The 16,617-nt window shown below is 43.2% G+C and overlaps 1 protein-coding gene across 3 annotated transcripts in view; it reads right to left on the minus strand.

Moving 5' to 3' along the window:
- The window catches only part of SAMD8 (sterile alpha motif domain containing 8), a 41,896-nt gene that overhangs the window by 21,928 nt on the left and 3,351 nt on the right, over positions 1-16,617 (minus strand). For all 3 annotated transcript variants that reach the window (XM_058188387.1, XM_058188388.1, XM_058188386.1), the window contains one exon: positions 5,485-6,077. In XM_058188387.1, coding sequence (XP_058044370.1) covers positions 5,485-6,068 — 584 coding nt within the window. In that variant the 5' untranslated portion in view covers positions 6,069-6,077. The remainder of the gene's footprint in view (positions 1-5,484; positions 6,078-16,617) is intronic.

The following is a 16,617-nucleotide window of genomic DNA, read 5'->3' on the forward strand; positions in this document are numbered from 1 at the left end:
GTAAAATAAAAATGAATGCCCTGCCTAGAATGCTGTTTTTGTTTCAGACAATACTTGTTTTGACAACAAAGGATATATCTAAATTTGGGGAGGGGGGGGGGGTTTGAGAGGAAAACATGTTAAATATAAGGCGTTAGAGGGTGCAAAGGAAAGAGGATGGCTGGGTTTACCTGATCTGAAATTGTATTTTACAGCTTTGCTGTTGTCTTTGGATGAAAGAGTAGGTGTTGCTGAGAAACAAGAGACTTGTGGAAGGGCATGTCCTGAGATTTGGGTGGCATGGATACTTGTGGTATGACAAAGTCAAGGTTAATGTGGAATTTGAAAATTGCTATGCTGCATGTACATGCTGAGAATATGGAATAGATCCAGCCTGTGCCTGAAAATATCATTGTTGCTCTCAGCACAATAAGCGTTTTCTGGACGAGAAATAATAGGCAAACATAGTTATGATGAGAAACTAGATTTTTTTCACATGGAATGCAAAATCAAATCAAGAAAAGAACTGGTTGCAAAGGAATATAGTTCCCAGTGGTTTTCTTATAATATTAGAAAGATTTAAAGTAAAGAGTTTACGGTTCTGAACATTGTAGGAAGGTGTTTGTCATAGAATTGTGTACAAATGAACAACATGTAATTGCTAAACTGCATAAACCTTTATTACAATTTGAAGCCAAACAAATGAAAATGAAACAAAATGAAATAAAGTATGATAAAGTGGGCTAATAATCTTGGCTATAATGATATAAATGGAACAATGGGAAATATATGCTTGAAAAGATTGATATTTACACCATGTTATAATATTAAAGAGAATTTTTATAAAATGATGGATTGTTGGTATACTGTATGTCCCCAGAGAAATTGTCTACAACAGTGTTGGCAAACCGAGTGTAGAAACGGGAGTGTGTGCACACGTGCGTATGTGTGCCAGAAACCAGAAGAGCAGCCGCCCAGTGCGCATGCACACACTGTGCGGCTGCTCTTCTGGTTTCCGGTGCGCACATGTGCACTGGCTACCTGATCTTCCAGTTTCTGGGACGCATGTGCGTGCAAAGACCCGTTGGCCAATGCGCATGCGCGCAAAGACCAGCTGGCTGGTATGCATGTACATGCCGGGAAGATGATATTCCAGTTTCTGGTGCACGCATGCAGAAGACCAGCTGGCTGGTATGCATGTGGGTGCTGGAAACCAGAAGAGCAGCTGCTTGACGTGCGCACATGCACACTGGGCGGCTACTCTTACAGTTTCCAGTATTCCCGCGCAGATGAAGACCAGCTAGCCAGCATGCCAGAACCTGGAAGGGCAATGGGTGATGGCTCGAGTGCCCAGAGAGATGGCTTTGCGTGCCACTTCTGGCACATGTGCCATAGGTTCGCCATCACAGGTCTAGAATATATGAAGATGCTTCAAATTTGTATAATAAGAAGGGGCTCTTTGTCATGTTTGGTGGATGTGTAAAAAAGCTAGAAAATTTTAAATTCAAATATGTACACAATTCAGAGGATTTTAAAGATTAATATATAGTTGAGAATCGGGGTCTTTCGGGACTGACGGAAAAACAATTGGAAAAAAAATCATGGAATGTTGTTGGACACCTCTTATGGACTTTTTTTGCATAAAACAGAAAAAAATGAACTTATGATTTATGGTATTGAAACAGGATAAATTATAGAAACAAGAGAGACATTTTATAACTAGAGAAAGAGGTAAATTTATAATTGTATTTATAACTGCTGTAAAGAAGATGGGAAGTCACTTTTTATATCTTTTTCTTTCTTTTCTCTTCTTCTTTTACTTTATTTCCTTTCTTGTACTCTTAGCTTTCTTTTTTATTCCTTTCTTCTTCTTCTTTTGCTTTACATTGGTTTGTATTAGCGTTTATCTTCCTTTTAAAAACTTTTAATAAAATTATATAAAACAATTTTCCAAACATTTGTTACTGGGCAGCTATAAGCATTCCAAAATATTCATTTCTTAGATAGGTTTCTTTGAAGGGGGGGAAAAAAAGCCCCCAGGACATTTAGTCTTCTAGAAAAGTTGACTCTTCCCAAGAATGAACACATTAGAGAATTGAATAAATCCTTTTGATCTTAAGGCTTAAACCAAGATCATTATCTGACTTCATCTATTCAAGCATTATCATGACCACAGATTCTTCTGTGGTCAACAGATATTCAGCCTTGTCTTCTATGTCTTTTGCAATCATTCTCTGGAAACCACTCATGGGGCGGACACCATGGCCTTAGCTGATGGGAAGCAATTCAAACAAACAATCAATCACATGTCCTTCGGTTACTAAAGGGCATAAGAGTTGGGGCATTCAGACGGCCAGTTGCTGTAATTTCCTGCCTTGTCTGCTGGTTAGGGTCTCGCAGAAGGTCATACATTTAACCTAGAATAACATCTGGCATTCAAGAAGTCATCTTTCTCTTATTCTTAAATGCGAAGCAAAAATTAAAACAATGCCTAAATTCAACGACCTGGGTCAAAGATAACACTCAGGCACAAAGCAAATTCTTTGTTTGCTTTTAGCTCAGACTGACAAGTGACTCAGTTAGGGGCTTCTGCATGAATGAACCCAGTGTCCAGTGACACTGAATGAAAGCAGAGAATGGCAGGGAAAAGGATCTGGCCAGCGCCAACTCCTGCCGCCAAAATGCCCTGATCATTTGCAACAAGGACACACTAAGAAATGGCCCTTTGTCCACGGAGCTATAGAACAATCGGTTCTCAGATGAAACCGAACCAGAAAATTATATTTTCGTTTTTAAAAAAATCATAACGATGCAACGATGATGAGTAGGTTAGACAGGCATCAACCAAACTTTACAATTGTTATTTTCGTGACTATTCATGTTTTAAAAAAATAAACTGAACTCTGATTGAATTGTTTTGTGACGGAATAGATTTGATAAATTTGGGGTTTATGTCCGCTTCCCTGGGATACATTAAATATTAAGAGGCAGCATCAATTTTATTGAGGGCATTACAGTTCTACTGCCACTGGTGATTGATGATCGCATGGCTATACCACACTGTGAGTGAGATGGGTGGTTTCCAAATTAAATACAAATACCGTATTTTTCGGACTATAAGAGGCACCTGACTATAAGACACACCTAAATTTAGAAGAAGGAAAACAACAACAACAAAAAATTTTGCTCTCCCTTTTGGGGGGGCCTTTTTTAGGCCCTTTTCTTTTTTCTGCCCGTTTTCAAGGCTTTTTTTGGCCCATTTTCGAGGCTTTTGGGGGGCTGTTTCTGAGGCTTTTTGGCCTATTTTTAGGGTTTTATTGTCCCATTTTTGAGGCTTTTTCCAGCCCATTTTTTCTGAAAAAACAGGCCGAAAAAAGTCTAAAAAACGGGCTGAAAAAAGCCCCCAAAACAGGCTAAAAAAGCCTCAAGACGGGCTGAAAAAAGCTTTGAAAATGGGCCAAAAGAAGGCCCGAAAACAGAGTGTGCAGAGGCCATAAAATGGCTGGTGGGTGGGCGGGGCTTAGACAATATTCAGTCTATTAGACGCACAGGCATTTTCGGCCCCTTTTGGGAGACAAAAAAGTGCATCTTATAGTCCGAAAAATATGGTAAGTACAATATTTTGTATAGTGTTTAGGATTATTCAATAGATTTGCATGGCTTATGAATTACGGAGTGAATTCAGGGTGGGTGAATTCTCACCCAATTTTAAAATTCTCCACTGGGCTTGGAAATTCTTTACCACTGGGGCAGGCTCACCAAAGAGCTTCGATGATGTAACATTGAAGTTGGAGGTACCGTAGTTTGTTCGGTAAATAACTGGTCTGCCTCAGACTGGATTGGTTCTCACAATCAGGCCATTTGTCCAAGAATGATCTGATTGCACAGGATTTTCTGATCAGAGAGCAGGTCAAGAAGACATCAAAACCAGTTGGTTGCCCCACTCCTCCCATCCAGCCATGGTATTGGATATCTGCAACAAACATTTGTTTGGTTTGGGGGTGGAATTTAACTGAAGGCTCAGAATTGGAACAAATGTGATTTAGATTTATCTGCCTCGCTCCAGGCAAATTAAAATCTAGTTTGAATTTCCCCAGAATCCATACTTCGCACACATCCAGTTCACACCACTAGAATGTATTTATTAATTGAATGTATATGCTGCCCATCTCACTGTCAGAGAGACCTGGGTCATAGACAGCCTTAAAGTTGCCACAAGCCTTAAAATTGTCAGATTTGGAGACCCCTGGCCTCCAATATGCAGTCAATTGATATCTTGACAATTGTGTGCTGAAGTCAGTCCCAAACTGACTTCAGCAAACAGCATCCAGCAGTCAGATTTCTGATTCAATGTCAACAGTAACCAAGACATCCTAGCACTGATGATGTTACCTAGGTGGGTAATGAAAAGGCTGCAGGACAACAACCCAGCTCAGGGAGCGTCAACGATCCCACAACCAAGCTATGATACAAGTTGTTATAGAAATTACATAGCCAATTCCACATATTATGATGTGGCGGGGCTAAGCCAGTTGCTTCTCAATCTTGACAACTTTAATCAATCAATTAGAATAGAGCTGGAGGTCTTCTAATCCAACCCCTGCTCAAACAGGAGACCCTGTTCCATTTCAGGCAGGTGGCTGTCCAGTCTTTTCTTAAAAACTTGCACTGATGGAGCACTCACAATTTCTGAAGGCCAGCTGTTCCACTGGTTAATTGTCCTCACTGTTAGAAAATTTCTCCTTAATTCCAGTTTGCTTCTCTTCTTGATTAGTTTCCACTGATTGTTTCTTGTCCTGCCTTCTGGTGTTTTGCAAAATAAGTTGACCCCCTCTTCTTGTGGCAGCCCCTCAAATACTGGAAATACTGCTATCATGTCCCCCCTAATCCTTCTTTTCTCTAGACTAGCCAAACCCAAATCCTGCAACTGTTCTTCATATGTTTTAGTCTCCAGGCGTTTGATCATCTTAGTTTAAGACAGTGCTTCTCAAATAGTGGGGCGGGCCCCCCCGGGGGGGCGCGAGGCTCCGTAAAGGGGGGCACGTTTGACCTCGGCAAACATACTAACATAACAAACATGATACTATTTACAGTCGCGCGGGGGGCGCGAAAAATGTTTTCTTCTTCCTAGGGGGGCATGACAGAAAATAATTGAGAAGCACTGGTTTAAGATGTGTTCTCAGAATTCCTGATGCTATACTCCCCCCAAAAAAATAGCTGTACTCCAAAAAGAATAGCTCCTTTTGCCTGCATGCATGTATTCATGCATAAATAAATTGATTCAGCAACTTTTTCATCTAGACTCACGGACCTAGAGCTTCCCAGATGGGCTTCTCAATTGCAAGACCCTGCATTTAAGAGAACACAAGTAACTCATTCACCGTAATGTCTACACTTACAGAAAAGTCTGTGCATACAACCAGCTTCCTGGAAAAAGAGGACAAATAATGCCACCATTCAATTCTACTCCAAAAGGGCTCCATTAACCCTTAGCAGCGTCCTTACCTGTCCAGGAATATGTCTGGTAGCGGTGGGTAGGTCTGCATATCGGGTACCCGCTCGTGCACAATGACCATGACGAAGGAGGTGAAGCCAAACACAATGAAGACATATATGCAGCTCAAGGCCGTCTTCCAATATTCAGGGTTCAGCGTCCTCGGAGAGTGCTTGCCTTTCCCATTGGTGTACTGATACTGCTCAGCGCTCAACTCCGACACAGGTTCACAGTCATCGCAGTCCCGCTGCACTTCGCCATTGCAAAACCATTCCCTGCCTTGGACGCAGCCGATCACGGGGGACAGGGACCCGATGGGGGTCTCACTGCTGTAGCCCAGCTCCTCCAAAATGTCCACGTGATGCTTCTGCAGTTTCCGTATGGACAGCATCAGCCGCTTGATGTCCCCCAAAACCTTGATCTCCAAGGGAGGGGACCGCAAGTCATATTCCGTCAGAGTCAAGAGCGTGATGCCATCCAGCCGGTGTTTATCACACAAAATGTCCACATACTCACAAAAGCCTTCTTGCTTCAGCCACTTGGCCACATGTCTGGTAGACCAACGCTGTATGCAAAGGGAGCTGTTGCCTTCCATTTTCTCTTCCTGCCAGGAAAGAGTAATGTGAAAAACATTATAACAAGAACACGCATAAGGGTAGTCCAGGGGTTCCCAACTCCCGGTCCCTGGACTGACACTGAGCCGCAGCATGCCGCAGCATGCCAGCATGCCAGCAACTCCTCCAACATTTTGGAGGAGCTGGGCCACACAAACAAGCGAAGACCCATCCAGGGGATGCAGACAGCACACGAAACCAAGTCCCCTCCGGTCCACGGAGAAACCTCTCTCCAAAAGGTTGAGGGCCGCTGGGGTAGTCAACTAAGACATATTTATATACATCTAGAATTTCTAAAATCTCACTTTCCTATATAAAATCACGAATCTCTTCCTCCTTCCTAAACTTCCTAATCAGTTCTACTTAAAGAAGCCGAGATAACCATTTTCAAATGTAATTTGGGACTGACTTCGGCACAAAATTGTCAAGCTGTGTTGGCTGAGGAATTCTGGGAGTTGAAGTCCACGAGTCTTAAAAGTTCCCAAGTTTGGACAGCCCTGTTCTAGGCAATGCCCATGTAACATCACCAGTTGAATCAGATTCCCATTACACCAAACAAAGCAGCAACCACTACGATTTGTATGCCTCAACCGATTTGCAGCCAAAAGAACGATAAACAAGAAAACAAGAGACACACCAAGGAATTATTCTCCTCCAGAAGTCCTCATAAATAGTTTGCTGAAGGGTTAATTCACCAATTTGATTCCCAGAAAATTCAATTAAAACTTCAGTTAGAAATTCTCCAAAGGAATGGCGGCACAACCACTGCTGCCAGAAAAGGAGGAAAAAAATATTTGAACAATATGCAACACGTTAATAAGGGCGGCAATATTGCTAATCAAGCACTGACGAAGACATCAAAGGTCATTAGTGGCCCTCCGTACTTGGAGAAAGTCCACAGTAGATTCAAAGAATGGAGAGGTGGAAGGATCAAAGGAGAAAGAGAAGGAAGAAGAAAGTTTTGTGGATTTTTCCAGAGGATTAAAAAAAATCAAACGAACAGTATATTTCTTTAATTTATGTTCCTCTTGTCTGTATACCTACTTCAGGTAAATTATTAAGTGCCCCAAAGCCCTTCTGTGGAAAGCCACAGGGCTCTTTAATGGCGTTAATAACCCTACAACAAGACATGCTAGAGAGTTCAATTTCTTGGTTTTATCCAGGCTGTTAATAGGCTGGTGAGCAGATTCCTTGGAATCCTAGTTTCCTGGGATCAAGCAAGCGTGCTGATCTATGCTATTCAATCCCCCCCCCACCCTCCCCTTTTGCTCCAGAGAACCCTGGGTCACAGCCTAGCACAAAAAAAACCCTTGGTCCCTGTCCAGACTCCCTGCCTACCTGACTTCATTCATGTTAATTTAATTGAAACATCGAAAGGGGAGGTCACCGCATTATAAAGCAAATCACTTGTCTCAACTCTTTAAAGCACCCTTATCTTTCAGTGGGATCCCTTAATGTCAGGTTGGTTTAAAAAGGTAAAGTTCCCCTCACACATATGCGCTAGTCATTCCCAACTCTAGGGGGCGGTGCTCATCTCCATTTCAAAGCCGAAGAGCCAGCGCTGTCCGAAGACGTCTCCGTGGTCATGTGGCCGGCATGACTCAATGCCAAAAGTGCACAGAACGCTGTTAACTTCCCACCAAAGGTGGTCCCTATTTTTCTACTTGCATTTTTTACGTGCTTTCGAACTGCTAGGTTGGCAGAAGCTGGGACAAGTCACGGGAGCTCACCCCGTTACGCGGCACTAGGGATTTGAACCGCTGAACTGCCGACCTTTCGATTGACAAGCTCAGAGTCTTAGACACTGAGCCACCACGAATTAAAGGCCTTAAGGAGTTACAAATATGTGCTAATTTCATTCCTCAGTTCGAACCGAATCCTAAGCATTGCACAGCCTAGACCAGGGGTCTCCAACCTTGGCAACTTTAAGCCTGGAGGGCTTCAACTCCCAGAAAGCTTTGCTGGCTGAGGAATTCTGGGAGTTGAAGTCCTCCAGGCTTAAAGTTGCCAAGGTTGGAGACCCCTGGCCTAGATCACGGGTGTCAAACTCAAGGCCCGGAAGCTGGAGCCGGCCCACGGGGTGCTTAGATCTGGCCTGTGGGGCCTCCTTGGAACCAGCGAAGGACCAGCCCGTGGTGCCTCTGCCAGCAAAAACGGAGCTCAGGAGGGCTCCGTTTTCACTGGCAGATGGTTGCAGCTAAAAATGGACCTCAAGCGGGTCATGGGCGGCCCTCCTGAGCTCCATTTTCATTGGCAGAGGGTTGCAGGAGGCCATCACAGCTCAGGAGTCTGTTTTTGCTGGCAGAGCGCTCCGGCCGCCACAGACACCCCTGGCATGAGTGACATCAAGCTGGCCACACCCACCCCAGCCCCCCAGGGTCAAACACAACCCTGATGCGGCCCTCAATGAAATAAAGTTTGACACCTCTGGCCTAGACTGTGCCAGGATTATCCTATTGTTCAAACATGCTCTCTAAATCAGGGATCTCCAACCTTGGCAACTTTTAACCCTGGAGGACTTCAACTCCCAGAACCCCCCAGCCAGCAAAGCTTGCCAAGGTTGGAGATCCCTGCTCTAAATACTGTACAGCTAGTCCTCGGCTTATGACCACAATTGAGTCCAAAATTTCTGCTGTTCAGCAAGACAGTTGAGTTTTGCTCCATTTTATGACTTTTTTGGGGGCCAACTGTTAAGTGAATCATTGCATTTGTTAAGTTAGTTACATGGTTGTTAAGTGAATCTGGCTTCCCCAGCTTGACTTTGCCTGTCAGAAAGTGGCAAAAGGGGATCACTTGACCCCCCAGGCATGCGGCAAGGGTCATAAATCCGAGTCAGTTGCCAAGCGTCTGAATTTTGATCATGTGACAATGCAATGCAATGGTCGTATGTGTGAAAACCAGTCATAAGTCATTTCTTTCAGTGTCGTCGTAACGTTGAACAGTCGCTAAATGAATGGCTGTTAAGTCGAGGACTACCTGTACAGGAAGACAAGTAAGCCTCCCATTTCGAGGCATACATTTTCCTCTTATGACTCAGGAAATTTTGGTCCTTAAAAGAATATAACACTGAAACAGAGGGGAAAGACAAGAGACATTTTAAATACAGGTAGTCCTCAACTTACAGCCGCAATCGAGCCCAAAACTGAGGTTGCGAAGTGAGAAATTTGTTAAGTGAATTTTGCCCCGTTTTACGACGTTTCTTGCCACCTTTGTTAAATGAATTGTTGCAGATGTTAAATCAGTTAACACCATTAAGTGAATCTGCCTTCCGCGTTGACTTTGCTGGTCAGGTGGTTGCAAAAAGGGATCACGTGACCCCCTGGGGAGGCCGAAACCGTCATAAATATGAACCAGTGGTCAAGCATTTGTATGTAAATCGCGTGACCGCGGGGATGCCGCATAGGTCGTGTGAGAAATTGTTACCTCATGCCTCCCACCGACCCGTACGCTCACACAGAGAGGGACTTCTCAGGGTGCCGTCCGCCAAACAATGTCGGCTGGCGGCCCCCAGGGGAAGATCCTTCTCTGTGGGGGCTCCTACCCTCTGAAACGAACTTCCCCCTGGTTTGCGCCAAATATCTGACCTTCGGACCTTCCGCCGCGAACTGAAAACACATTTATTTATTCGCGCGGGGCTGGCTTAAATTTTGTTGGTTTTTAAATTTATATTATGAATTTTAATGGGTTTTTAGAATTTTAAACGTTTTTAAAGTCTTAGGCCAATTGTGTAATAAGTTTTTTAATTCTTGTTTTAATTGTATATTGTATTGTTTGTTTTTATTTTGGCTGTACACCGCCCTGAGTCCTTCGGGAGAAGGGCGGTATAGAAATCTAATAAATAATAATAATAAAAAAAATAATAAAATGATCCTAAGTCACTTTTTTTCAGTGCTGTTGTAACTTTGAACCGTCACTAAATGTTGTTAAGTTGAGGGCTAGCTGTACTCACAAATGCAAGCTGCTTGCCATTTTTAAAAGCATGACCGGGTTCTCCTATCTCCGCAATATGAATTTTCCACGTTATTTCAGAACCAACGTAGCATTTCCAAGGCGGCCTTGAATTGCAATAAAATCATCCCTTCTCAACATGAAAACACGCTTCGTCAGCATCTGGTGCCTGTCATCTTTGTCAGCAATTAAAACTGTACCGCCTACACAATAATCAGCAGGCTTCCCTGGAAAAGTTCTAATTTTTTTTTTCCTCATCACAGACACATACAAGCCCAAATGTTGACTCCCATAACGATACAAGTTGGCTCCTTTTTCAAATTGTACGTAGGTTTTTTTCGGAAGTTTTTCTAGCTGGGAGGTTTTTTGTTTTGTTTTTTTCTTATGACGATTGCGAGTGCGGGAACAAAACTCTTCAATCAGTCGCCTGATTATTATTTTTTTAATAAACTGTTTACCAGTTCAACCCAGAAGGATTTTTCCTTCCCCAAAACTCCCTAGAATTTGTGCCACTCTTGCAATCCTGTTTAACAACTGGCATGTAAATCAAGTTCTGCAACCAGAAATCTGCGAGATAATAGCGAAGAGCAGGTTGAGTCACTCATCCGTGTACTATACGGGGTAGCACATATAAAAGACAGAGCAAGGAAAGGTAATGAATGGCATAGGAGTCACCTCACCTGCCTTGGAGAGGTTCATAAAAGATATAAATACAGCAAAGTGGTACCATTATGTTGGGTTTCGTGTTAAGCCGTAATATGGTTGGGTTGACTTTGATTTGGAAAGATGCAAGCCAGATTCTTAAAGATGGGGTTTGCACATTCCCATTCAGTAAAAAAAAAAAAAGAAATCAAATGAACAAACCACATTTTATATTCTCCACTGTGTCATTATCTTAAATGTAAATATAATCTCAGGTCCATCTTGAATTTTAATAATGGGTTCTAGGCCATTTTCTTGGCAGCTTTACAAAAGTGGCTTAGCATTGCTTTTTAACCCCAACCCTCTCTCTCTCCCCTCCCCCCTCTCTCTCCCTCCATCTCTGTGGCCTCTGTGGCTCAGACTGGTAAAACAGTCTGTTATCAACAGCAGCTGCCTGCAATTACTGCAGGTTCAAGCCCCACTAGGCCCAAGGTTGACTCAGCCTTCCATCCTTATAAGGTAGATAAAATGAGGAGCCAGATTGTTGGGGGCAATAAGTTGACTTTGTATATAATATACAAATGGATGAAGACTATTGCTTGACCCAGTGTAAGCCGCCCTGAGTCTTCGGAGAAGGGCGGGATATAAATGCAAATAAAAAAAAATCTCTCTATCCATCCATCTGTCTATCTTATCTATAATATGGTCCAGATAATTTAGAGAGAATATCACACACATAGTTTCCCAAGACTTGGCAACCTTGAGAATGGCTTAAGAATACCGCTGGAAGTTATGGAATTGCACTGGGTAGAGAGATCTAATCGAAACCAAGGAGAAGATCAACTGGCTTGCAACAACACTCTTTCTCACAATAAGGAGATCCAGCAGGAAATAGGGTTTCAGAAATGGAAGCCATACCTGATGTTGACATTACATTAGAAGTAAGAAGTTGGTATGGGTAGAAAAGGTGGGCCAGGAGGGACACTGAATTCAGATTGGACAAAGGTTATGGGAAGCTGAATAAGAGTTTCTCACTCTTCAAACTGTGCTCCTGATGGCTGAAGCTTCTACTGAAACCTCAGGAGAAGTCATAGACAACCGTCCTGGTTCCTTCCTACCTTCGGAGCAGCTGAAGGTACCTTGCAGCTACTCGTAATTAGGAAATATGCCCCAACGGCAATCCACTTGAGGTGTCTTTCTCTTTAATCAACACTCAGTAAAGTCAAGGAACTATCACCAAGGAACAGAGTTTTCCCCAAGACCAACAAAATAACTTCTCCTCACACACACCCTCCCCACTGAAAAAAAAAAATCACTGAAGACTTTTGGGAAAAAGTGTCATGTCGAAGTGTTGAAGTCAATTTTTCTCAGGGCTGCAAAAAGCTGGATCTTCCAGTCATGATATGGTAGTCCTCCTGAAGGAAGTTTCTTTAAGCAAGACATTAAAAATTAAGAGGTACCATATTTTTCAGACCATAAGACACTCCAGACTATAAGACGCACCTAGCTTTTGGGGAGGAAAAAAAACAAAAAACCTCTGCCTCTGCCTCCCAGCAATTTGCCTCCTTGCAGCAAACTGCAAACAGCCTGGTCAGCTTCAGCACAGCCTGATTTAGCACAAGCAGCTGATTGGCGGTTGGATGTTTCCTGGAATACCGCCTGTCAGCTGTTCCAGGCTGAGGGGATCACCACCGCCCATCAGCACCGGCACCACTTATCCACGCTGCCTGGAACAGGCAAAAATGTGATGCGCGGAGGCCAAAAATGGGGCGTGCAGAGACGGTGGTGGTGATGGGTGGTGGCGATCCCCACAGCCTGGAACAGCTGATAGATGGTATTCCGGAAGGCCAGTCCAACCGCCAATCAGCTGCTTGTGCTAAATCAGGTTGTGCTGTAACTGACCAAGCTGTTTGCTGCAAGGAGGCAAATTGCCGGGAGGCAGAGGCCAAAGGGTGGGGGCCGGCAGGTGGGCGGGGCTTCAGCAACATTCACTCTATAAGATGCACAGACATTTCCACCCACTTATATACCAAAAAATGTGGTACGTTATACCTGTTCTGTCCCTCTTGCCTCAGTCCGAGCGATGACTTAATTAGCCGGCAAATATCAGCTCTGGCAGCAAACTAGCGAGCATCTGCCAAGTGTCTCTGTTATCTCTCTTGATGCCAATGAGTCAGCCAGGAACAAACAGTACTTCAGCTCTAGTTAAGCAGTTGATTTGCTTGCCACGAAGTGGTATAGCAGCCCTGCTGCTTTTATATCCTGTGGGGTGTGGCTCCATGACTCAGCACTTCCTAGGCCTGCCCCACCCCTGCTTCTGTTGTTCCCGCCTCTCCTGCCTACGAAACCTAGGGTCCAGCCAGGCCTGATTGCCATCAGCCGGGTCTGGAGGCATGGCCTGTGGGGGGGAAAGAGTCAGGGGACGGAAGCCTCGTTATCTCCTCCACCTGGCCTGCCTCTGGCTCCTGGAGCTGAGCCAGGGAAGCTGGTGCTCCAGAGGTAAGTCCTGATGGCCCTTCTCCCTCACTTTCTGAGTCACTTTCTGGCAGGGGGCCCAGCTCGGGGGGCGCAGACACAACAATACCCTTATTTTAGAAGTTCTGTCCCATCAGTGGAGTAGTTCAATCTTTTGTGTCTTTCAAGGGAGAGAAAAAAAATAGTGACCCATCCATGGTGAAAGATCCAAATAGACTCAAAAGAGGTATATATATGCATATATACATGTGTATATTTACAAAGAGGTCTTAACAACCCGGATTCAAAGTTCCGATGGTTGGGCCTCCTCCGCAGTCCCGTGACCGAACTTCAGGTACTCAGCAACATGGCTGCATTACCACACCTGGAATAATAGTTTTGGTCACATTACAAAAAAAAAATGTTGAGACTTTGGAAAAAGTGCAAAGAAGAGCAACTACTAGGATGATTACAAGCCTGGAGACTAAAACATATGAAGAACGGTTGAAGGAACTGGGTACGGCCAGTCTAGAGAAAAGAAGGACCAGAGGTGACATTGATAGCAGAATTCCAGTATTTGAGGGGCTGCCTACAAAGAAGAGGGGGTCAGCTGATTTTCCATAGCACCAGAAGGCAAGGCAAGAAGCAATGGATGGAAACTTATCAGAGAGAAATCCAACCCAGAAATAAGTAGATAATTTCCTGATAGTGAGAACAATTAACCAGTGGAACAGCTTGCCACCAGAAGTTGTAGGTGCTCCATCACTGGAAGTTTTTAAGAAAAGACTGGACAGCCACCTGTCTAAAATGGTATAGGGTCTGCTGCTGGAGCAGATATTGGACTAGAAGACCTCCAAGGTCCCTTCCAGCTCTATTCTGATTGATTGATTTATGGATGTTTGCAATATCCCATAATCACATGACTGCATTTTATAAAGTTTTTGCAGAAAAGTGGCTCTTACTTCAGATTTCCAGAAAAACTATACCCCTGGCCTGCTTAACAACTGCAGCAATCAAGCTTACAAAATCAAATTGGTCACGTGGTTAACCCATTCTGTGACAATCACAACACAGATCATAATGGGCAATAAACTCGTTATCGTTTGTATGTCAAGGATTATGTGCGGATGTGCGGATGTGCATACTTGTATATAAAAACAGCAACACACACACACACGCAGTTAGGTATAAAAAATCCTCACCGTTTAAATGTTGACAATGGGGAAATAGATAGTGACGATGTTTTCTAAATATTCTAAGTTCTGTTCTAAATAAATACCCCTAAACCTGAGAATAGGACAGTATTCAACTCTTTGTGACAGTTCAAAGCATCTTTCACACAAAACCTGCGGTAACAAAATTGTGTTCACATCTACAACCTTCATAAAAGATACCTTTAAATCAAGGCAGTATATACAGGTAGTCCTCGATTTATGGCCATAACCGAGTCCAAAATTTCTGCTGCTAAACAAAACGTTTGTTAAGTGAATGTGGCCCCATTTTATGACTTTTCTTGCCACAGTTGTTAAGTGAATAGCTGCAGTGGGTAAGTTAGTGACACGGCTGTTAAGTGAATCTGGCCGCCACATTGACTTTGCTTGTCAGGTTATGAACGATCACATGACCACAGGGACACGGCAACCATCATAAATATAAGTCAGTTGGCAAGTATCTGAATTTTGATCACATATCCATGGAGATGTTGCAATGGTTGTGTGAAAAACAGTGCTTTTTTCAGTGCCGTCGTAACTTTGAACGGTCACTAAACAAGCTGCTGTTAAGTCGAGAACTAGCTGTACTTGGTACACAATTAAAATTAGCAATGAAATCAGAAAGGGATTTTTCCTGGCCGAATATTACATGTAGAGAAATGTTTGTATGGCTTAAGTGTTCATACTAAAACAAGGAAAGCCGAGTTATTTCTTGCAGTGAAAGTTACATCATGTAATCTTACAGTTGTACAGTATGGAATAGATGCACATGGCACATAGGATTAGTTTTGTAACATTAATCTAAATTTAAGCTACTAAGGATTGCATTGTCCAAGACAGGAACAGAAATTAATAGTAGGCATCCCTGGATTAAGAACAAATTCCGTTTCTAATTCTGTCTTTACCCCGAATTTGTACACAAGTCACAACTTGTACTTACAAATGGACTGTCCATTACTAAAAATGCTGGATGGCGTTTTCTTTCCTTAAACCAATGAACCACTGAATCGGCCCAATGCTTTCCAGTGTCTTTTGCATTGGGCCTTCAGGCCTGCCACATTTCCTACTATAGGAAACTGGGAGGGGGGATTGTACGGAGCATGGGTGATATATAACATAACATAACATAATAACAGAGTTGGAAGGGACCTTGGAGGTCTTCTAGTCCAACCCCCCTGCCGAGGCAGGAAACCCTACACCACTTCAGACAAATGGCTATCCAATATTTTCTTAAAAATTTCCAGGGTTGGAGCATTTACAACTTCTGCAGACAAGTTGTTCCACTTATTGATTGTTCTAACTGTCAGGGAATTCCTCCTTAGTTCTAAGTTGCTTCTTTCCTTGACTAGTTTTCACCCATTGCTTCTTGTTCTACCCTCAGGTGCTTTGGAGAATAGTTTGACTCCCTCTTCTTTGTGGCAACCCCTGAGATATTGGAAGACTGCTATCATGTCTCCCCTAGTCCTTCTTCTCATTAAACTAGACATACCCAGTTCCTCCAACCGTTCTTCATATGTTTTAGCCTCAAGTCCCCTAATCATCTTTGTTGCTCTTCTCTGCACTCTTTCTAGAGTCTCAACATCTTTTTTACACCGTGGCGACAAAAACTGAATGGAATATTCCAAGTGTGGCCTTACACTTATATAGTCATATATATATAGTCACTTATATATATATCATATATATATAGTCATATATATATATATATATATATATATATATATATATATATATATATATATATAGTCACTTATTTATATAGTCATAATAACTTTCCTTTCTCAGAAAATCAAGGACATCGTGTCCTGCACCTGGATGGCTAGAAGTGGGAGGCATCTCCAGTTGGGACAGTGCTCTGATTGGACCATGTGATGGACATGTTGGGCAGGGACTTGAACTCTCCTTTGGGTGTGGAAAACCTGGAAGCTTTCAGATTCCAGATGTGCAAATATGACAACTCTAAGTCACAGTGGCGCAGTGCTTAAGAGTGCAGTACTGCAGGCTATTTCTGCTGATCGCCAGCTGCCAGCAGTTTGGCAAATCGAGTCTCACTAGGCTCAAGGTTGACTTAGCCTTCCATCCTTCCGAGGTCAGTAAAATGAAGAGCCAGATTGTTGGGGGCAATGTGCTGACTCTGTAAACCGCTTAGAGAGGGCTGGGAAGCACTGGGAAGCAGTATATAAGTCTAAGTGCTATTGCTATTGCTAATAAAATGGAACTTTGAGGAAACTCAAGACTCAGACTTCTTTCATTGGGGTGTTACTTGGAACCCTGA

The sequence above is a fragment of the Ahaetulla prasina genome, chromosome 6 (assembly GCF_028640845.1).
Source record: "Ahaetulla prasina isolate Xishuangbanna chromosome 6, ASM2864084v1, whole genome shotgun sequence".
NCBI lineage: Eukaryota > Metazoa > Chordata > Lepidosauria > Squamata > Colubridae > Ahaetulla > Ahaetulla prasina.